Below are 22466 nucleotides of genomic sequence, written 5' to 3' on the forward strand. Positions count from 1 at the left end.
TTCTTTACATGTCACTGTGTATGTGTATGTTGCGTACGTGTGTGTCAGTGTGTTTGTCTGTCTGTGCGTCTGTCTGTGTGTGCCTGTGTGTCTTTGTCTATCTGTGCGTGTCTATGACGATTTTATGAATTGGTCCTGGGCCTCCCCTAGGTCGACTCAAGCCTCAAATGAGTACCTGGTGTGATGTGTAAACATCGCCGCTAGGTAGACAAAGGCGGCCGGGCCTGGTGTTGGCCACCCACCCTCCTCGTGTGCCATGCCGGCTTTCATAGGTGCTCGCTGACAGCACTTGCCCCAACAGTCTGTTACAGGCTACACAGGGGACGGGGGGGGTTCTTTGTCTTGCACAGGTAGATCAGTGGGAAGATGGGCAGGTGTTGTGATGAATAGACAAGTGGGTAGATGGGTATGTCGGGTGGGTGGGTAGGTAAGTCGCTAGGTACAAGATGCATTATACACAGCTCGTCTTCTTTATACAACCGTCTCAGCGCAGCGCAAAAATGAACGTGATTCACTTCACGCAACCTACTGGGCCCCCACAGCCTTTTGGGAGTGGATCACTTCAGCGGGGTTGATCGAGCACGAGCAAACCCTGGCCCGGTTTCGGCATTCGGCGCCACGCCAGCGCCGCTCTTAACTCACTTCTCGTTTCGTCCAACGTCTCCTTTAGCCGTGGCTCTTCCTCACCCCCGTCACGGTTGGCATCCCCCCCCCCCCATGGTTCTGCGCTGGGTCCTCTCCTGTTCTCCCTCTAGAAGTCCCCCCCCCCCCCCCCCGAGCCTGTCCTTTCTTCTTTCAATCTCTCGTATCACCCATTTGCCGACGACACTCAAATCTTCTTTTCCTTCAAGGCTCTTACCCCCGACCTTTGCGACCGCATCTCGTCCTGCCTAATGGCCATCCAAGCATGGATGACACAACATTTATCCTCCCTTAACCCTTCCAAAAGGACCGTGGCTCTACTTTCCCGCTCTCCCACTCTCTTCCTCCTCCTAACCGCTCCATATCTTTCCCTCCGCTCAGTCCAACTCCGATCGCTACCGTCCGAATTATTGTCGCCACCTTTTGAATCCTCATTCACTTCCCACATCGCCAACGCCACTCGCACGTTGCCGCTTACATATTCTGCTCATCACCATCACCGCCGCCAAACTTCTTGTGCCCTCCCCTGAGTCTTCACTCGTCTGGATTATTGCAACTCGCACCTGGCCGGTCTCCCTGCCAACGCCCTCGCCACTCTACAACAAATTCAAAACTCGGCTGCACGCACCCCGCCGTCTTAAACTTCCCCCCTCACCACCCATTGCTCCCCTCTCCTTCAACAACTTCACCGGCTTTCTATCACCGCTGCCTCTTTAAATGACTTGCCTTAGTTTTTCAAAGCTTTGCATGGACTGCCTCCCCCCCCCCCCTTCCCTTACCTGCCTTCTCTCATTTCCTTATGTGTCCCATCATGCCCTGCTCCGGTCACAGGCTGCATATCTGCTTGCTGTAACCTTCTCCACCCTACGCCCAGTCTCGCTTTCGCGCCTTCTCTCCGCTTGCCCCCTTACACTGGAATCAACTCCCTTTCCACATCTGACTCCACCCACCCTCCTCGCTTTCCTCTTCTTGCACTGCCCTCAGGTCCTCCTATCTCTCTTCTCTACCTCGCCTTATCCCTTCGTCTTCCGCCACCCCTACCAGCACCACCTAACAACTCCGATGCCTCCACCTCGCTCCCTCCGCCCTAGTCACTACCCGATCCCCATCCCTTATCTTGCCATTTTGTGCTGTAGTCAGCGAGCATTGTTAAGCGCCTTGGTGAAAGGCACTTTATAAATACAAAGTAGAATAGAGTGAGGCTTGTTTGAATCATTGCTGGTGAACGGCCAGACCTTTATGGCCAAGGAATCCTCTCTTTGAGATGCGGGGTCCTAGTTTGATGCAATAATATACAACAAACAAAACACAATTAGAGTTGTGGAGAATATAAGTAATGAAATAGATAAACGGACAATGCACATGCATAATGCACGTTGCCTCAGTAATCCCCCCCCCCCACATTGTGCAAGAGCGCAGAAGGGTGGTTAACACATCTACGCCTCTACAAGGAAACAGTAAGACATCTCCACAAATCTGGTTGTCGCCTGATGAAGCTAGTTGTAATTACTGAAGAAACGTCGTACTCAGATTGTAAATGTTGTGGCTTGGCTCTCCAACACACCGGTGTGCTGTACTAGTGACGAATTGGCCACGTTCTGTTTACGTGACAAACCTTACTAGTTGGCTGTGTCGGGTGGTGGCGGGTTTTAACGACACATTTATATATGTACGCGATCTAACCGAAAACAAACCTCTATTATGGACCGTAGAACAACTGTTTCTGTAGTGGTCAGTGCTCTGCACTATTAATCCAGCGACCTGAGCTCGATTGCCACTCGCGACCACCAACACAAGCGGCGAATATCTGAACCAGTCCTGGGCCTCCCTCAGGCCGACAAGGCCTCTAAAGAGTATCTGGTGCAGTGTATAAACATCTGCCACTAGGGAGAAACAAAGGTGGTGCCGAGCGTGGTGCTGGCCACCCACCTCCTCGTGTGGCGTTCCGGTCCTTCATAGGTGCTCGCTAACGGCACTTGCTCCCAACAGACTTAAGGTTACACTTTGGGACCTTTCTCATTGTATGGGTTTCTTCATGACAAGGTGATCAGGAGCTTCGGACCTTTGGTCATGCGCTCCGACACATTTAACAAACAGCGACAACAACCAGAGCTTACAATAAAACAAAAACAATCCCAGCAGGCATGGACTCGGAATCCCGTCAGAAAAAAAGTAAATTCAGCAGCTTAGAATACGATGTGTTTTTTGTGTAAAGTTGGGGGTTGTCACCAGTCAAGAAAGACGAACACCAGAATTGTGTCGAAGAAGCAGGAAGCACGCACTCGCAACAACAACGATGACGACGGCAATGACAAGAATAGCAACAGCAACGACAACAACAATGATTGCAACAATGACGATGACAACAAGAATAGCAACAACAATGATGACGACAACGGTAGCAAACAAAGGCTGCTCACCGTTAAGCTGCTTGCCGGCTGGTGACGACCTGAGCGCAGGCCTGCCTGTAACGAGCACGAAGGCCAGGTCGTCGAGTGGGCTCGTCAGAGGCCTGCCGCCCGCCGCCGCCGCCACCGCCGAGTGGTGCTGCTGGCGGTACCCGAAGCGAGCGTCGCCGTGGGCCCTGCTCTGCGGGTACGTCTGTGTGTGCTGCGCCCGCACGCAGCCGCCCTGCTGGTTTTGCCCGGAGCCGCCGCCGCCTGTGCCGGCGGCCGCGCCGACGCCGGCGGTGGCGGTGGCGGTGGCCTGAGCTCGCGTCCGAGCCTGGGCCTCGGCCTGAGCGGCCCTGGGATTCCCGGCCGCCTGCGCGGACGTCCATGCGGCCGAGCCGAGTTTGGCGTGCGGCGGCACGGTGTGGCTCTTGGAGCCGCCGGTGGCGTGCGGCGTGCCGCGCGAGTAGGTGGTGATGTGCGTCTCCTGGCAAAAGTAGCGGTGGTGGTTGGGCTGCTGCGAAGAGCCCGGCTGTGCCTTGGCGGCCGGCGGCACGCTGAACTGCGTCTGCACGCAAGGCCGGTGGCTATTCGCCTGCGGGGCCATCGACTGGAACTTTGTGCAGCTCTGCGACTGCACCCTGCAGAAGGCCAGCGACTGGGCCAGCGTGTAAATCTCGGACGTGGCCTGTGCATAGTTTGGGGGCTGGTGGGCCTGCGAGTAGGCTGGAGGTCTGGCCCGTGCGTAGTCCTGGAGCTTGGCCTGGCTGGAGGCCGGCTTGTAGGCCCCGTGCGGCTGCGGGAAGGTCTGGGCCTTGACCTGGCAGCTCTTCAGGGACTGGGCCTTGGGGACGTGCGGAGCGTGAGCCCCCACGGCCTCCTGGGGCCGGTGGATGCGTGGGCACGCCGCCTTTGCATCATAGGCCTTGGCCTCCGCCGCCGTTGCCTTCACCTGCGAGGACACCTGAGCCTGAGCGCCGTAGCCCCCTGCGTGCGTCACCGCCGCCGTGGCTGCCGCGGCCGGCGCGGGGTAGCAGTGGGACTTGGGGTGATGGTGGTGGCCCAGAGGCATCTTGGGGCTCGTCGCGTCAGAAATCTCGGGCGCCGACGACTTGGGCGCCTGGCCGTGTCCCGGCAGGCACAGGCCCGCGTGGCCCGGCTTGCACGGCGGTTTAGAGGACGGCGGTGGCGGCAGCAGGAGCGGCGGCAGTGCGGGAGCCGGGCACGGCCGCTCGACGCCGCTCAGGGCCCCCCTGCTCAGCGGGGCGCAGACCTCCCTCTCCGCGTCCTTCAACTCCTTCCCCAGGGCCTCGAGCTCCTTGGACGGGCCCGGAGGGGGCCTCGCGTAACCGGCGCTCGCGCCCGGCGCGCCGCCCTGCTTGGCATCGGCCACGTCGATGAACGCGGAGGCCGAGGGGCACGCCGCGGCGGTGGCCGCCGACGGCGCCGACGCCGGTTCTGGTGGCAGCGACAGCAGAGGGGGCCGGTGCGGCTGCAGCTCGGGGAAGGGCGGCGGGATCCGGTTGGCCAGCTCGCCGCGGGGCCCCGACCGGGTCCCGTCGCCGCCGCTGCCTTCCGCGCCCTTGGTCGCCTCGGCGTGGCCATGGGGATGCGGCCTCCGGTAGCAGGGCAGGCCGAATGCGCCGCGCTTGGCCGGGTCGGCAGGCTCTGGCAGCGTGGAGAAGCACACCGGGTAGTACTTCATCTCCTCGTATTCCGACTCCACCTGCTCAGGCCGCGACGCCGGAGTGCCGGCGGCAGCAGGGGTGGTGGCAGCTGCGGCGGCCGTGTCCTCCTCCTCCTGCTGCTCGGCATCTCTGCCGAATTCGCCGACCATCTCGATGTAGACCGGCTCTCCGTCGTCGTCTTCGTCATCGTCGTCACGGCGGCGGTGGTGGTGGTCCTTGAGCGCCGTGTGGCCCGGCCGCGCCCAGGAGCGCTCAAGGATGACGGGCGTGGAGGCCGGGCGTGACGGCAGCGCCAATGCGGTGCTCCTCGCGCCGTACAGGCCGCTGAGCCGGGTGCTGGGGTTACGCTTGGGCTTCGGCGGAGGGATCCTCCTCTTCGTGATGTAATCGTCGTCGTCGGCACACGGCTTCTGATCGCCTGTGGGTAGCGTGGTGGGAGGGGGGCAGGGGGCGGAAGAGTGGGGGAGATTGAGGGCAGGAGGGGGTGGCTAAGGCAATGACGCCAATGTAATTTAGAAAAACGAAAACAAAACTGTCACTGATTTCTTTGGTTCAATGACCACCGAGGCATTGATTCTCATCCCCCATTTACAGCCCTAAGCAGTTGTATAAATTGACAATCCTATGGTTGCGGAGAGTCTATCCAATGGGCAACTGTTCGTGTAGTGGTTAGCACGCCGCGATATGAACCCGGCGACCCATGTTCGATTCCTGCTCACGGCCACCAACACCAGCCACTGGGGAGGCAAAGGTGGCTGGCCACCCATCCCCATGTGTGCCGTGCCGGCCCTTGTGGGCTATGGGGGTGGGGGGGGGGGGGTGAATCTTTGTCCTTGCGCGATTTAGTCACTTTCAAATATTTGTTATCGTGGGGAATTCCCGAAGATTCCCTACGGCTGTGTCCTGCCCTCGCCGAGAAGAGACGGAGGAGAGCGGCGTATCCCGTTGGGCGTCTTACGAACGCGTCGATTTGCCCGCGGAACGGGGAGGGGGGGGGGGAGGTTGGTCGAGTTACCGTGTTTGTAACGTGCGGCGCTCGTTATGAAATGGGTGAAACGCCCCGAGCGGTGAGGCGTTTTGCCAATTACGCAGTGGGGTTCATTTCCAACTCCCCTGCATGTGCTGGGTTGTAAATGGCTCTTGCTCTGGGTCTCGCGCGGAAGTCACGTCCCGTTTGATTCCGGGCAAGGAGAAATGTGCGGCCGCACGATCACAGATTTATTTGTATGTTTTTTTTTGGTGATTCGTTTACCTTTCTTGTGCTCTGCACTACTATCGTGTTATTTTGTATCGTTTGTTGCTGTGATGTTCTGTCCCCGTGTCCCAAATGGACATCGGTGACAAAGAGCTTCATGCTCATCGGATTCCTCCTGCAGTATAAATAAATATTGGGATTCCCGCGTCGTACGGTGGAGTTGTTCAACCGCAAAACTCAACATGTTCATCAATAACGCCATATGATTAAAGAAAAAAATAAACATATGATCGATAATATAATACATATGTAATATCTCATGAGCGACTTTTCGTGCAAAGTGCATATAGTGAAATAGATGTCCTTGCTCGAACAAACATTGAGGCATTGGTGGAAATTCTACATTCCTATGACAGGGGTGAGTCGACCCCAGAGGGATGATGGGCTCAGTAGATCCCAAATCAGGATTTCAACTCGATTGCTAAACTACCTGGCTGGTTAGGGGTTTTTGTTCATACATATGACATCAGTTATATAAAATTCTAATTGTCTTGCTACATTTTACTGTATGCAATGTACCATTTTTATATTACCAATTGCATGGAGCAGAGGCTGAGTGATTTGCACGCTTTTCTCTGAACCCGGCCACTCGAGTTTGATTCCTGACCTTGGCTCACATCAATGGCGAATTAATATATGAACCAGTCATGGGCCACCACGCCACCTTCACCGACCCCCAGTGGCGAGCGCGGTGAAGAATGGCCAAATAAACCCTCCATGACCGAGAGGCACGGAGGTGCCTTCCTCCATAATTTACAGGCCCTTTGTTAATCCACTGCTGTGTGAAGGCCCCTGGTGGCAACCTATTTGTGCACGGCGGTCGCCCATCCGAGCACTATCCCAAGATCTGATGGAATCGGGGCGCGTTGCGGGCGATTTGTTCATCAGCCGCCTTACATTTAAAAAACAAGTAAACGGTTGATCACGGGCAGTGAAAGCGACGACAGTTAGCGTCGCCACCGTCGACATGCCCGGCGCACGCCGACGGCGGCACGGCTCGGCGAAGACTCCCATCGGCGCGAGCGGCGCGACGAATTCCGCCCCGTCGGCCATCGCCCTGCTCCGCCCGCGCCGCCCCGTCCCGCGCCCCCCGGCGCCGCCCGCGGTGCCGCCACCGACCTGGTCTTCCCGCGCCGCCGTCGGTGCCGTCGGGCGGGCCGATCTCGTAGCACAGCGCGGGCCCCGTGCTGCAGCAGCGGCGCGGCCGATGCCTGTGCTCCAACGCCGCCGCCGTCATCGCCGCCGCCGCCGCTGATTTGGGCCCCGCGGGGGGACCGCAGGGGTGCGGCAGGAACATCTGCGGGTACGCGCGCGACGGCCGCGGGGAAACGGCGAGCGCCGCTGCGCGCGTCCGGCCCGGGGGCCGAGCGCCCGCGGCGGGGGAGGGGACGGCGGAGGAGGCGGCGGCGAATCCGAAGGGCGGGAAGGAGAAGGGCAGCGCCAGGCCTCGGCGATGGTCGCACGAGCAGAGGCCCTTCTCCGGCACCGTCGCCGCCGCCGTTGCCGCCGCGACCCGGCTGCGGGAGGATCGTGTCGTCGCGGCGATGGTAGCGGTGGGGAGTGTCGGTGGCGACGGCGGGATGGTGAGGGAGGGAACAAAATGAAATTTAGGCAGAGCATAGCGCGCGTTGGGCAAAGCGCTCGCGTGGAAGAAATCGCGGGGATTGTGGTCCCCCCCCCGCACCCCTCACCCCCCCACTCATCACTACCGCCTCGTCGTTCCCCCACCGCCTACTCCCCCAGCCCCACCCACCAATCCCTTCCCTGTCGCTGCCCTCGTTCTTTCTCCGGAAAGGAAAATGCCGGAGGCATAAAAAAAAAAGTGACCGCGGCCGCGTAACGGCGACGTGCCAGCCAAGGCGGCATGCAACAAAGGTCAGACCTGCGCTTTCAGGCGGAAACCGCTCACGTCAGAATCGCCTCCCTGACGCATTGTGAAGCGTCCAGCAGCCCCTGAATAGCCAATGACAATTTCACAAGATAATTGGTTAAGAATTATGCGCTGTATTTGTTTTGCGCTCAAATTCCCCGCAGGTTGTGTAAGAACAACACCTGAAAGTTTAGAAAAGACCGAATTACGTTTTGGTAAATATTTTAATTCATCATCATCATCATCAGCCACGGTCAATCCACTGCTGGCTGAAGGCCTCCCCAATCCGTCACCATCTCTCACAGGATGGTGCGAAATGCTCAATTCAGAATATTTATCAGAATATGCATTTATACTGGAGGAATCCGATGAGCTGTGAAGCTCTTTTTCACAGATCTCCAGCACCAGCGCCGGTCTCATTGCTCCGTCTCGTCGGGTGGCCCTCCTCTCAGACGCGTTCCATCCCTGGGCTGCCACTCCGTGCCTCGTCTTTGACCATCGGCCGTCATCCCCCCTGGCCACGTGACGACTCCAGCCCTAGCCCACGGTCCGGTGTCGTTAACCTGCGTGCGTTCTCTAGTCCATGTGCTCCTCTCTCTCTCTCTATGAATGTAATTCCAAGGGTATTTGTCACATTTAATTTGTTCTTAATTGCCGTCCGCACGGACTGCAGCGGCTGATTGGGAGGTCCCCCTCATTGTGTCCGTGTCATTCTGACAAACTGCAGCTCTCTGACCGTCACAAAAAATATAGCCCTCTCCCAGGTTACGCAGACAAAGATCGCCCCTATAGGCGTACGCGCCGCAGGGACGAGTGCTGCTAGCGAGCACCCATCAAGACTAGACGATGGTGTGGCCAGCACCACGCCCGGTCGCCTTTATCTCTCCAGCACTGGCGTTTGCACATTTCACCGGGTGGTTATTTAACGCTGAGCTGACCTAGTGGCGGGGAAAGGCCCAGGTCCGATTGAGATATTTGCCCCCGATGTTCGCCGTGGCCGGTAAACAAACTCATCTCTCGTCTGGCTTGCAGCGCAGTTCGCTAACCGCTGCGCCACCGCTCCGCCCCAGACACACGCACGCATGGACACACGCACACACGCGCACGTGTGCACGCCAATGCACAGGAAAATCCATTAGCTGCTCAAAATGGAAACCCATTTGAAATCCACAAATGCAGCGGCGCTTGCTTGTGAAACATTTACATGTTCTTGCTCCTTACTTTAAATACACATCATCATCATCAGTCATGATCTACCCACTGCTGGATGAAGGCCTTGCCGAGCCATGTCTCGGCAAGGCCGCAAATAAACTGTATCGTGACATCTCGTTAAATGCATTTCTTAAGCTCGCATTGAATTCTCGCATCGAATACGTTTGCGACTCGGTGCTTTTCAATTCATATTTCTTGTATGTAATGGGCACATGTGACCCCTGCTGCCCGCTAAGATTCACTGCATGCACCAGAGTCTAAAAATATATTTGTATATTCTTGATTCGAAGCGTGACCCAAATTTTCCACAACTCATGGATTCCGAAAGACGTCTGCAATTTCTTGCTCACGTCACTGCTAGCGGAAATGCCTGCATGGTGTTTCACGCGTGAGTGTCCACTCGTAACTGAAGCATAGCCGCGAACATCACGCCCGTCATATGTTCTGCACGTCGATTGAATTGTATTCACGCATTGCTTTGGCATTGGCCAGGCTTTCTGGCATATGTAAAACAGGGAGACACTTGTGCAATGTGCCACAGGGGGTTGAAGGGCAATGCTTGGAATGTATCGTACGTATGTATGTATGTGGAACTTCTTTCGCACCGTACGTAGCCAACCGTACTAATCGGAGGTGCGGGGGAAGGACAACAATCTAAAGTAGTTGGAACGAAATTAGTTTTCAATTTATATTTAAAAGTGCACAGCTCCAGTGGCTTCCTAATATCGGAAGGAAGAGCGTTCCAGACGGCCGCAGAAGCGCGCGATGATGCCGTGACAACAGTCTTTGTCCGATGGTGAGCCAAAAGCCGCTGCTGTGAGGATGACCGGAGTTTGCATGATGGTTTCTGCTCCTTAACGAGAAAACCTTCATGTGTAATGACAGGGTGACACCTGCTGGCCTGGGAAGGGATTCACGGGTACGGGCACAGAAGTAACAACCAATCAGAGAAGGAGGTGTATCTGGGGCAAAGGCAACAGGTGGAGCTAGCCGAGATACTCCGGGAACCTCCTCGAAGGTTCCACGAGAGGGTGTGGCCGGAGGCGGGGCCTAGCCACGCCTGGGGGTATATAAGAGAGGGAGCAGACCCGGAGCTTGGGGCTCGCGTGTGGGGTCTTGGGTCCTGGCTGCGTCGCTGCTCGCCGACATCTCTCTCCGTCGTCCGGCCATGTGGAAGATCCCCTGCGTGGTTCCCATCGCCGTCATCGTCACGCCGCCAGGCAGCGGCGTAGCCGAGTGAGGGCGATGGGGCCACGCCGAGTGATCGGCTGTGTGTGTAGCCAGTAGAGACGTTCATATCTAGTGTTGTACTCAGTGTGAGGAAGAACAGGTGTTGGCCTGCGTTGTGCCCAGTGTGAGTAAATAAAGAGGTATCCTCAACACGACGTGCCGCAGAAGTCGCTCATTACACATGCACTCGTGTGTTGACAAATAAATGCGCTGAGGATGCAGTGAATAGGTTCTAACTCAATTAAAGCACAAGCACAACCTGGAGAATATAGGGGATTGATGTACAGTATCGCACTGTGATGTATTTCAAATGAGCCTCACGTTCCTAATTGGCCAAACATAAATAAAAAAACATGCAAATCCTGCGGTCACTTGGATTTCTTAGGCAGTCTCAGCGGCGGAGAACGTCACCGCTGCTTTTATAGGAAACGTTCAAATTCCCGGCGTGATCCTCCGCGATCAGGGACGCCCCCTGCAAGGTGTCGCGACGTCGCTTGCGTGTTGCCGACCCTGAAGCCTCTGCCACTTTCGCGGGAGAGACCACCGCTGCCGCCACCTGCTCAAAGAGGCCAAATCGACGGCAAGCGAGGGCGAGCCCCACTCACGAGGCGAGAACCTTGGACGTGAGCACCTGGGTCCGAATCCGGTTTGCCGCCGCCGCCCGAGATTGGCATCGTCCTCTGCTGTCCCCCACACTCTGGAATTACCGTCCTCCAGACATTCAAGTTTCAAGTTTCATTTATTAGGTATAGCCCTCTGAGCCATGCGGCTCTTGAGTCGGGTGCAACCGCAACAAACAAAAATATGAACAGAGAAACATCTTAAAGCGACGACATGCTGTCGACGCCCCAGTTAAAGTCCAGGCTGGCTGCCTCTTGTTCTTCCCCCCTACTCTAAAAAAATTAAAAATACGGCCACGGCGTCTACAGATACGGTGGCTTTGAGAGGCTACACGAAACCCATGTGTGTACTGCGTCGTGAGATGAAACAGAATTTTCGAGTGGACAGGTGGCGTTCAAGGTCCCAGCCCCGCACATCCGAATTGTAACGGTGCGAAAGAAGTTCAACATATACTTACGTACGTACGATGCGTTCCCAGCGTTGTCCTTAAACCCCCTGCTGCACAAAGTGCACAAAGTGCCTCGGTGTTTTTGCATTTTCCAGAAAGCTGGCCATGCCTGAGCAGCCCGTGAATGGCATTCAATTGACGTGTTAAAATAAAATACATGCATTCTATTTTTGTATATATGTACTCAATAAAATACAGTCGCCATTTTTACAATCATTCTCTCCCCTCACCATCGTCCCTTGCCCAAAGCTCTCCTAACCTCTGCCCAAATCAACGAACGCGTTCGCACTCTGATCCGTTGCACCATCGATAGTGCTGTTTGTTGCTGGCCGTATAATCAGCTTCAAGCCCTCTTCCAGCTTACCAAGACGACTGTCCCCGTATAGGCTGACAGACTGCTGGGACAAGTGCTGTTCGAGAACATGCCTGTGCACGTTGCTCTTTCTGTCTGTCGATGTAATCCCAAGATGCATTCTATTTTTGTATATATGTACTCAACGTCCAGTCGGCACTATTGAGCGTGGCGCGAAGCCGGCTACGGTGGATGGGCTCATCTGCTAAGGATGCCGACAGACTCCCCCGGGGAGACGTCCGAAGGACGTCATCCGGGCAAAAGACCCCGAGGCCGCCCACGATCGCTCTGGAAAAGCCCAGGCCGGTGCACCTGGCCGAGGAGAGCCCGGCGATCCGGGAGCCACGGTCGATGCCGCTGGCGGAGGACAGGACCAGGATAGGAGAAGGCCTTGGTGGAGTCGCTGCCCCCGTGACCCGATTCAGTTCGGAAAAAGCGGGCCGATGTTGGTTGATTGATTGATTGTGTGTGTTTTTTAAAAAGCCAAAATAACCTAATTCAAAGTTGTCAGGCGCAGGTTTGGTTGTTGGTGTGTCCCGGAGTGCCCTGCAGCCCAACTTGTTTGCAGAATCTATTTTGAAAAGACGGAACGCGAGCCGCCTCATTTGGGACTGTGTGCGGACGTGCGGCCTCGTAGATCTCGACCGGTCGATGATCCCCGGGGCTAGGAGCGTTGGGCGGTTATGCGCGGAGGCCCCAGACTAATCAATCAATCACCTTTCAGCCATTTAATCACCATCAGTCGAAAGACATCCTGTAGCGGTTAGCGTGCTGCGCTAAGAACCCGGCGACCCGAGTTGGATTCCTGCTCACGGCCAACACCAGTGACGATTATCTGAACCGGTCTTGGGCCTCCCCTAGGTCGACTCAGCCTCAAATGAGTACCTGGTGCAGTGTGTGAACATCGCCACTCAGGTGACAAAGGCGATCGGGCGTGGTGCCGGCCACCCACCCACCCCCTCGTGTGCGTACCGGCCTTTATAGGTGCTCGCTAACAGCACTTTCCCCAACAGTCTGTCACAGGCTATACAGGGGACCTTTGTCTTTGTTTCCCTCCTGTTGGTGGAAATTTTTGGAAAAACCTTTACACCGCTCACCTATTGTAGTTATATCACATCTTTAACGATATTCTTGGTTCTTTTGGTAAAATCACATAGAAGGGAATCAAAAAAATAATGAGGCTATCCACATATACAAACATATACAAACACAGACAAAATTTCAACCGAGAAGATGGATTCTGGTTTAGCAATCATTGGAAGGATTTGATAAATCATTTCGGGTCTTAATTGATTGTTCACGCTTACGGTGGCTTTCAGACCGCATCCATTTTTTTCGTCTCCCCCCTCCTCTTTTCCGAACATAGATGGACTCGTCCATCTGAACAAACTGTCAAATCGCTCTCCGTGGTGCTAACGTTAAAAATAACCGCCACTTTTTTCAAAATTTCTTGCTGTGGTTTTGACACCTGATGATTGCTTGTGTTGCAGTCGAAACGTCGTGATAATTTTATTGCTTTTATTTTTATTATTTTATTGTTTCCCTTCTACGTGACTTTACCGAAAGAACCAAGAATATGAATCCCTGCAGTCACGAAAGCTTTAAATCAAAATCTTTCACGATGTTTTTTTATCGTCCGCTTAAGGAGAAGTTCCGTCAAAACCTGGAGCGGAAACAATTGTTTCCCCCGTGATTAAAAAAAAGTCGTGATATTTTTTTGGACATGGAGATACTAATCTGGTTTCGGCATTACAGTGTCTCATCAGCAGTCGGGCATTGCATGAATCAATGCTGGTGAACTGCCGATTTTACAGGCGAGGAATCCTCGCTTAACGATATGCATCAAACTTCGCCGTGGCCGTGAGCGGAAACGCGTGCGGAAGCTTTTACACGCGGACGTTTCAATTGGTTTTGGCTGCGTTGTCAGCTGGCGGAGGGTATCACGACACACATTTGGCCGGATCATTAAGCGGGGCTGGGGGGCTGGGGGGTGGGGGGCACGGGAGGGGGGGTGGTTCCGGCTTAACGCAAAATAAGTAATTTTTTTTTTTTAATTTAAAAACACGCTTTAATGAAATGTACCGTACTAGTAATGGAAGAACTTCACAATTCCAGGAAGTGGCCCCGAAGTTTGCCATAACGTAAGGGACCGTGGTCCTTTACAGCCAACATCAGTTTCGCGTGGACAATTAGAGCCAAGCCGAAACATAACGTATAAAAAAGAAAGTTTAAAAAAAATGTTTTTTTACGATAGAATATAGTATTGTCATCAGTATGACATAAGTATACCAAGTTTGCAGTCGTTACCACATTGGTAAGTGGGTTCAAATTGACTTACAAGATTTGAGGATACAACAACAACGACAACAGACAGAGTGAGTTAATAAAAAGCGTGTAAGTAATAATAAAAAAAATCGATTGCATCTCGAATCGTGGACAACGGACGACTGCGCAAAATCCCACGCCACCAAGCTGCACCGACCGACCGGTTTCGTCCTTTCGGCTGAACGCGCCCGTCGCTTACCAGTCTCTGGCCGCTAGCTTGTGCCTGGCGGCGCCGCTCTTGACGCCTTCGAGCGCGCAGGAGCAGTCGTGCGGGTGGCAGCCGCCGCCGCCGCCGCCGCCTCCGCCGTGCATCGCCCTCAGCTTGCGGTAAAACCGCCGGCCGCTGCCGCCCTCCGACGCCGAAGGCGGTGGCGCCCCGTGGCCATCCTTGGTGGGAGTCACGGCCGCCCACTGCTTGCCGCCTCCACCGCCTCCGCCGCCGCCGCCGCTCACCCTCTGGCGCAACCTCTGCCGAGCGATGAACCTCCGCACGGCTGTTGCCGCCGAAGGGTTGGGGACGGCGGGGGTGGCGGGGGTGGTGGCGACGGTGGTCGTGGCGGAAGCGATGATGGCGGTAGTGGAGATTGGTAGCGTTGATGGCGATGGTGGCAAGGGGTGGCAGCGGTTGTGGTAGCGGTGGCGACGGCGATGATGGTCGTGGTGGTGGTGGCGGTGACGATGGTGGAATTAGTGGCGAGGATGGCAGCGGTGGTGGCAACGATGGGGGGGTGGTGGTGGGGGTGGTGGTTTGGGGTTGAGGGTCAGGTTCGGTTCAGGTGGGGACGAGGTTGCGGGGATGGTCGTCGTGTGAGGTTTGGGAAGAGGGACCACAAAGCGTCATGCTGGGTAAGAGTTTACGCACGGGAGAACGAAAGAATAATTTGGGGCGCGGGGAGGTGGGGATCGGTCGACTCGTGCACGCTTCAAATCGTCACGGCGGAGCCGAGGGATTCTTTAGGAGGAGGACGGCGGAGATTTAAGGAAAGCAGAGGAATGAAAACACAGCGGCAAGGTGATGAGCCGTGGCGTGCTAAGTGAGGGTGGTCACGTGTCGGGGCGAAAACGGCGTACGCGCCCTTCTCGCAGCGAAATTGTCAGAAGGTCGCGCCGAGCTCGCCGTTAAATATACCACGGGGAGTTCGTGCACAACCACGCTCGCGTCGTCTGCATCATAGCACCGTTCACACTTTCGTCGCCACGCAAATTTTATGACCTTTCCTTTATTTGCCCCTACACGGTATTAATAATAAGAATCATCATCATCATCATCATATTTGACCGTTATTTACCCCATTCATCTTCTTGTGGTGCGCAGAAGGCAAGAGGGGGGGTTATTCGAAAACGACCTTCCCGCGTTGAGGACCCCCCCCCCTGCCACCCGTGTGAGCAGTCAGTTCCCGGTGTAAACCGATCGCCCAACTTAATCGTCGCCCCCCCCCCCTGCCAACTGCTTTGCCCACATCTGAGCGAGCAGTTGCGCAACAAAAGGGGGGAGGGGGTGTCAGGCCACGCTCTGCTTATCTCCATATCCTCCCCCCTCTTCCACGAACACTCAACGACCGAGAGGGGGTGGTGGGGGGAGTTGCAGGATGGAAGGAGATTGTTGTTCGATTCAGTTTGAGCTACTTCTGATCGCCAGCAATGCCAACGAAGGCCAGGTTCTGCCCACAAGACATTGGGGAGCAGTGTTCGTTGAATTTTTACAACGCGCACATTTATAAATTGTCACAGGCAACGTGAACCGTCTTGTCAGGTGCCCCCCACAAAACCTGATGATTTGATGTTTATCAGGGGACGCAAGCTGCTGTGGTTTAGAGGCATCGCAATCGGTGTGGCGTAGCTGCGTGGAGGCGATAGCGTTTGCTCCGACTCACGCAGCACTGGGCTGGCAGAAAGCCTCCTCCCACTTACCCATTAAAATTTGCACAAACATCCCGGGTTGCCCTCATCGTTGCTGTGTGTGCATGGCGCATTGAATGTGAGAGGTGCAATGAAAAATAGGCGATGACTCCGATGATGATGGCAATTGGCGGCACTGCACAGCTCTGAGTCACACTGAGGATTGTTATTGTCGTCCTTTGCTTGGTTAGCTTACTCCAGCCAGCCATCCACGTAGCCAGTCAGCCACCTTGCCATCCGCTTAGCCAGCCACCCAAGCCAGCAACCCACCCAGCCACCCACACACCCACCCAGCCAGTCAGCCAGCCAGCCAGACAACCAGCCACCCAACCAGCCAGCCAGCTACTCAACCAGCCAGTCAGCCACCCACCCAGCCACCCGCTGGTATCAACGATGCAGCACCAGTTCTCGAAAACAAATTGTCGTTGGCCTTTTTACTCAACGTCACTATTACTAAATGTGTCCATGAACATTGAATCGGTTCCGCAATGCGTTCCACGGACAACATACAAAGCGGACAGCACTGTGTCAAAAAACACAGCACTCACTCGCCTCCCCACTCCTACCACCATAGTCACACAGTGGTCCACTCTCACGTCCGCCGTGGAGGCAAAAAGAACACAAATCCTGACTCGATGGAGGGCCGGATCGCTTTTGAAAAAGAACTAACAGCTCAGTGGGCTTTACATAGTAAAATAAAATAAAAGTTTCAATTAATTTAGTTTTCATGATTTTGCTTATCTTTCCTATACTTCGCACTCTTATAGTTTATTTTTGTATTGTTTGTTGTTTTAACTTTCTGGCCCGTCCATACTGGCAAGACCAGCTCAGCAGTACTTAACTCAACCTAATTGGTTTCTATGGTTAAGGACATTGTACAGTCTCCTGATGATATCCTCGTCAGCTTTGATGTGGTCTCTCTGTTCACCAAGGTCCCAGTACCTGATACCATCACAATAATCGAAGATTTGGTCCAACATGGACTTGACCCCGATGTACCGGCGTTGGTTAAGCACTGCTTCACCAACACCTACTTTACTTGGAATGGCACCTTCTACAAACAAAATGAGGGTACCCCCATGGGTTCCCCCTTATCACCAGTGATAGCCAATGTTTTCATGGAGAAATTTGAATCAGACGCCATCCAGACATCCACCCTCAACCCTTCCCTGTGGAAGAGATATGTGGATGACACGTTCGTCATTTGGCCACATGGCCTCCCAGCTTTGAACCTTTCCCTAGACCACATCAATTCCAGACACCCTTCCATCAAATTCACCATGGAAGTGGAGAAAGATGGCAAGCTACCATTCTTGGATGTCCTGTTTGAGAGAAGGCCTGATGGCTCTTTGGGACATTCTGTTTACAGGAAGCCCACCCACACAGACTCCTACTTGAAACCTGATTCCCACCACCACCCGACTCTTTAGAATGATCTCATCAAAACGTTAATCCATAGGGCTCATTGCATTTCTGACAAACACCACCTGACCAGTGAATTAAAACATGTACATTCGGCCCTCAAGATGAACGGTTACTCTGACCGTACCATCCGCCAAGCTGTTTCTCCCACCATACAGAAACAACCACTTGACACTCCAATCAAAATCATCACGTTACCATACATAGCAGGCGTTACTAAAAAGATTTCCAAAATTCTAAACAAACACGAGATCCAGGTCCGGTTCAACACAGTGCACAAATCCGTGATCTGATCCCGTCAGTAAAAGATGTTATTCCTGACTTACAGTACCCTGGTGTTTACAAATTAAGTTGTACCTGCGGGGACTGCTATATCGGGGAGACGAAGCGACATATCTCTGGCCGAATTCGCGAGCACAAATCAGATTTGAAACACGGCAGAACGAATTCTTCTGCCGTGGCTGATCATTGTTACAACGCTGTGGGTGATCATGATATTATTTTCTCCGATACAAAGGTGCTCTGCAAACCTACCGGTTATTATCAGAGATTTGTCCACGAGGCCATCCAGATTTACAAACACAGACACAACTTCAACCGAGAGGATGGTTTCAAATTGAGCAATCACTGGAAAGATGTTATAAATCAAGTCAAACGTTAGCTGCCTCTCAAATTTTTTGTACGGCCATTTCCTTTTCTCAGTGGTTGTATTTCAAACTTTAGCTACCTTATAATTGAACACCCGCTTTCAAAATCCCCCCAACCCCCCACGCAGCATCAGCCGTTTTGCACCCGCTTCCAAAATCTCCCTGACCCCACACTCAGCGTAACAAAAGGTGGGTTTTTACCCACTCCCGTGCAGTGCGAAGTGGTTGTTACCCGCAGCAGCCTATTAAAAGGCTGCTTAACCCAGCCCTCCCACCCACCTACGCCCCCTTACTGACTCCTCCCCCCTCCCTTAACCTGTATATAATCCCGGTTGTCTCTGAACTGTGCTCCTGACACAGATATTCTGCGTTGACTTTTCCACCTGAAGACGGAAGCTTGTGTTGCCTCCGAAACGTCGTGATTTAATTATTTTCTTTTATTTTGTTTTATTTTATCTATGTGACTTTACCGAATAAAACCAAAGAGTATGCATACTGGAAGGCTTTGATGGCGCGTCGGATTTCTCCAGGATAAATTCTGACGATTCTGGGTGAAATTGACAAACACTCGCACTTCCATTGCCCATGTAATTGACGCATGCGGTGCTCCCCCGCCACCCTTCCCCCCCATGCCCCCCCCCCCGGCCGTGCCCCCCACGACGCGGCTTACCTTTTTGGCAGATGACTACTTTTCGATGCAGCTGATGGCAAATTTCAGCCAAGTGCTCGCTCTGCCAAGGCACCGGGAGGAGTCTCACGCAGCCGGCCTGCAGGTGGGGGGGGGGGGGGGGGGTTAATTCACACAGCATGCGTTGTTTACTTTTTTCGTGCGACACTCGTGGCTTTACTTGAAAGCATCATAAGCAATTGTCAATCGCACGTAGAAGGCGAGAACAGGAGGAGAATCTCCACTGCCGCCCCCCCCCCTTCTCTCCCCACCCCGCCAACTGGGCACAGCCGAGCCGAACCGTGCCAGGGCCGTGCCGAGCTCAGGAGTAGCGCCGGGATGTTTTTTTTGTCTCCCTTTTCCACTGCAGAAGCCGAGCCGTGCCGAGCCGCGCCGCCGCCGTCAAGGCTCGCAACGGGAACGAGTCTGGACACGTGGGGGCGACGCGTCGCCGCCGTGGTGGGTGGTGGTGGGTGGTGGTGGTGTCCTCGCCGTGCGCTGGCTGATGTCACGTGTCACGTGCCACGAAGGCATCTTCAGCTCCAGCCCGCTGACCCCCTTGACACTGACGTAAGCCGTGGCTAGGACTCAAACTCGGATAGCCCCCCCCCCCACCGCCCGAACCGCACCCCCACCGCAGAAGAGTACAACTGTCTGCATATGCGAGCAACAGTAATAATATGCGTAGAGCGAATTAGCTCCGAATCCCTAAAGCGTTAAATTTGCAGTTGTATCATTATGCCGAACCTCTCTCGGGGCCAACGCAATGACCCCGATAGCTAAATCGTAGAGATGTTCCCGATTGTATCCGCGCGCAATGACAAGCGCTGCCCGCGTGACTCGCTCGCGTTACACAGCGCCAGCGAAATTTAATTTCGTGCCAAATGTTGCGTGTGGAGAGAGGAGGGGGGGGCAGTGGAGATTCTCCTCCTGTTCTCTCCTTCTGCGTGCGATTGACAATTGCTTGTTTGTGTGTGCGGCCAATCATCTCAGTCGGTCGACCTGGGTCTGCCCCTTGACCTCCTGCCAACGGGCGGTCGACACTGCACGTGGCCTCAACGTGCACACAGCCTGGCACAAGCGCCGTGATGACATCACCGTCACTTTGTGGCGAATGGCGGTTGTTGTTGCGCTTGTGTAACCGCTCCAATACCGCGCCACGACCCCAGGCACCCGGGTTCGATTCCCGCTCACGGCCACCGACACCAGTGACGATAATTATCTGAACCGGTCCTGGGCCTCCCCTAGGTCGACTCAGCCTCAAATGAGTACCTGGTGCGGTGTGTAAACATCGCCACTGGGGAGATAAAGGCGGTCGGGCGTGGTGCTGACCAACCCACCCCCTCGTGTGCCGTGCCGGCCTTCATAGGCGCTCGCTAACAGAACTTGCCCCTACAGTCTTAAGGCTATAAAAGGGATCTTATGCACGGAGGCCCCAGACTAATCAATCAATCACCTTTAATCCGTTTAATCACCATCAGTCGAAAGACATTCTGTAGCGGTTAGTGCGCTGCGCTAAGAACCCGGCGACCCGAGTTGGATTCCTGCTCACGGCCAACACCGGTGACGATTATCTGAACCGGTCTTGGACCTCCCCTAGGTCGACCTTCATCAGGCACCTCGTCAACAGCACTTGCCCCAACGCCGCGTAAAGGCTACGCGGGAGGGGGGGGGGGTCTTTGTCTTTTGTGTGCCGGCAATCAGGATAGCTGTCATCGTGCGCACGACGACACAGCGGGTGCCGCTGTGGTCCCCGGTGATCCTCCCCGTCTATTGCTGCCGCCGCGGCCGCCGCCGCTGCTACTGCTGGGAGAAGCAACGAACCAATTGCGCTCGGCGTTCGCGTGACCTTGAGTGGCGGACGTGACCTTGAAAGGGGGGCGCGGGATGGGGATGAGAAGTGGGGGGAGAGGGGGGCTGCTTGTGTAATACGTGCGTCTGTCTCCCTCCCTCGAGCTGATTCGGCATAATTTAACCTAAATCCCCCCCCCCCCCACCCCAGCTCGTCCGGATTCTTATTTATAATTCATGCGATCATTCGGAAGAGCGCTTACGTTGAATAAGGAAATCAATAACGAAGACGAAATATTTCTCGCTTGGGTGCGAGGTTAATCAGCCTCGACCCCCCCCCATAGTCCCCTGCCCATATTCCCCCTCCCCCCTATACCCCCCTCGCGCCTATACCCCCACGCCCCCCCTCCCCCCACGCCCCCCCCTCACGCCCCCCCCATGCCCCCCTCCCCCCACGCCCCCCTCCCCAGTAAACGCGGCGGCACGAGACGAGACGCTCCGTTCCGCTCTAACAAAATACAACGGTGGGAGTCTCTCTCCCCGCCAGCCCAGCCCAAATTAAATAACAGCCGATGCAGTTTTATACCACCAAACAATATACACAGCGACTGTGTATATAAACTGGTAATATATATAAAAACCGGTAATATATAGTTATAAATATAATATATTTTTATATATGTGTGTGTGTGTGCGCTGGATTTACATCGTATTAAAAAATGCAGCCCCCAGCATCGCATGCGTAACACGTGACGCGGCCGACAACATCATCGGAGGCGGGGGGTTAGCGGGGTGGGGGGGGGTGGGCAGCAGTGGAGGGGCAGCGAATCGCAGTGTAACAATTTCCCACCGCCGTTGCGGGAGGACGATCCGCTATGTGCAGACTGTACCACAGAGACCGGGTCGTGTACCCCGACTCCACCACCGCTCACCCTCCCCACTGCCACCCCCGCACGAGATTTTCAATTCCCTCGCCCCGCGCGGAACCGCAGCGGCGACTCCGGCTGGTGTCTCCCAAACCTCCACCAGCGGAATGAGCGACGCCTCGACGCGTGTGGCCCTGCCCTGCCCCGCGTGTTTTCAAGTCGCCTTGTTGACGCGGGGGGGGTGGGGGTGGGGGTGGTGTGATTGTCTCGCTGTTATTTTCACGCGCTGCGATTCTCCAGAAGTCCGCCACCAATAAACAACCGGCGCTAAGCTGCCTTCACCGTGACGAGCGAAATTTATTTTTTTCTTCCCCCCACCCATCCCCCCCCCCTGTAAATTGTGTTGGAATTTTGTTTTGCGTATCGTGAAAAAAAATTGGTCTCGTCTCCAAAACATTCACGACGACGGCATCGACGAGGCATCGAGGCGGCCACGTTTAGCGAGCGGCGGCGTCCACAGATTCGCGACGCTTGCTGTCGACCACGCATCGAACACGCCCGATTTGTGCGATTGTTATTATACGGGCTCTGATCGCAGCAGGAAAACATCACGTGGCAAATGCGGCTGGCTCGTGTGTGTGTGTGTTTTTTATTAACCTGAAATGCCCATTGTCCGAGTCGGCCAATGACAATAATATTGATAATTAGCTCATTGTCCGATCATTTATGCTATGCGCCGTAATCACAGTTCACAATCGCCAGACACGCTCAAAGTGCGAGTTCCATATATAGATTGCGTCTCTGTTGAGCAGCATTCCGTGCGTGCATTTCGTTGATGGCATTTGAGTGCTATTCATAGGGCCCTCTTTAGCAATTCATGGTCCCTTTTTAAATTTAAATGCGAATGCAAACAGTTTTCTCCCGGCACGGCCGCATTGACGGTCTATTATGCAACACGATTACGTTGCGAAACAAGACAAAATATTCTTGGTTCTTTCGGTAAAGTCACGTAGAAGGGAAACAATAAAATAATAAAAATATAAAACAATACAATTCTCACGACGTTTCGACTGCAACACAAGCAATCATCATCAGGTGTGAAAACCAAAGCAAGAAAAATATAAATCCCTGCAGTCACGAA

The 22466-nt window shown here is 54.6% G+C and overlaps 1 protein-coding gene across 1 annotated transcript in view; it reads right to left on the reverse strand.

The window, feature by feature from the left end:
* LOC116952614 (uncharacterized) overlaps positions 1-22466 on the reverse strand; it is a 77229-nt gene that overhangs the window by 53814 nt on the left and 949 nt on the right. Inside the window, exons 2-5 of the mRNA XM_032972146.2 lie at positions 18672-18768; positions 14233-14527; positions 7095-7492; positions 3063-5138 (exon numbers count right to left, since the gene is read on the reverse strand). Coding sequence (XP_032828037.2) covers positions 3063-5138; positions 7095-7492; positions 14233-14527; positions 18672-18768 — 2866 coding nt within the window. The remainder of the gene's footprint in view (positions 1-3062; positions 5139-7094; positions 7493-14232; positions 14528-18671; positions 18769-22466) is intronic.

Source organism: Petromyzon marinus, chromosome 47 (genome assembly GCF_048934315.1).
Source record: "Petromyzon marinus isolate PM22_M1 ecotype Great Lakes invasive population chromosome 47, UKy_Petmar_22M1.pri1.0, whole genome shotgun sequence".
In the NCBI taxonomy this organism is placed as follows: domain Eukaryota; kingdom Metazoa; phylum Chordata; class Hyperoartia; order Petromyzontiformes; family Petromyzontidae; genus Petromyzon; species Petromyzon marinus.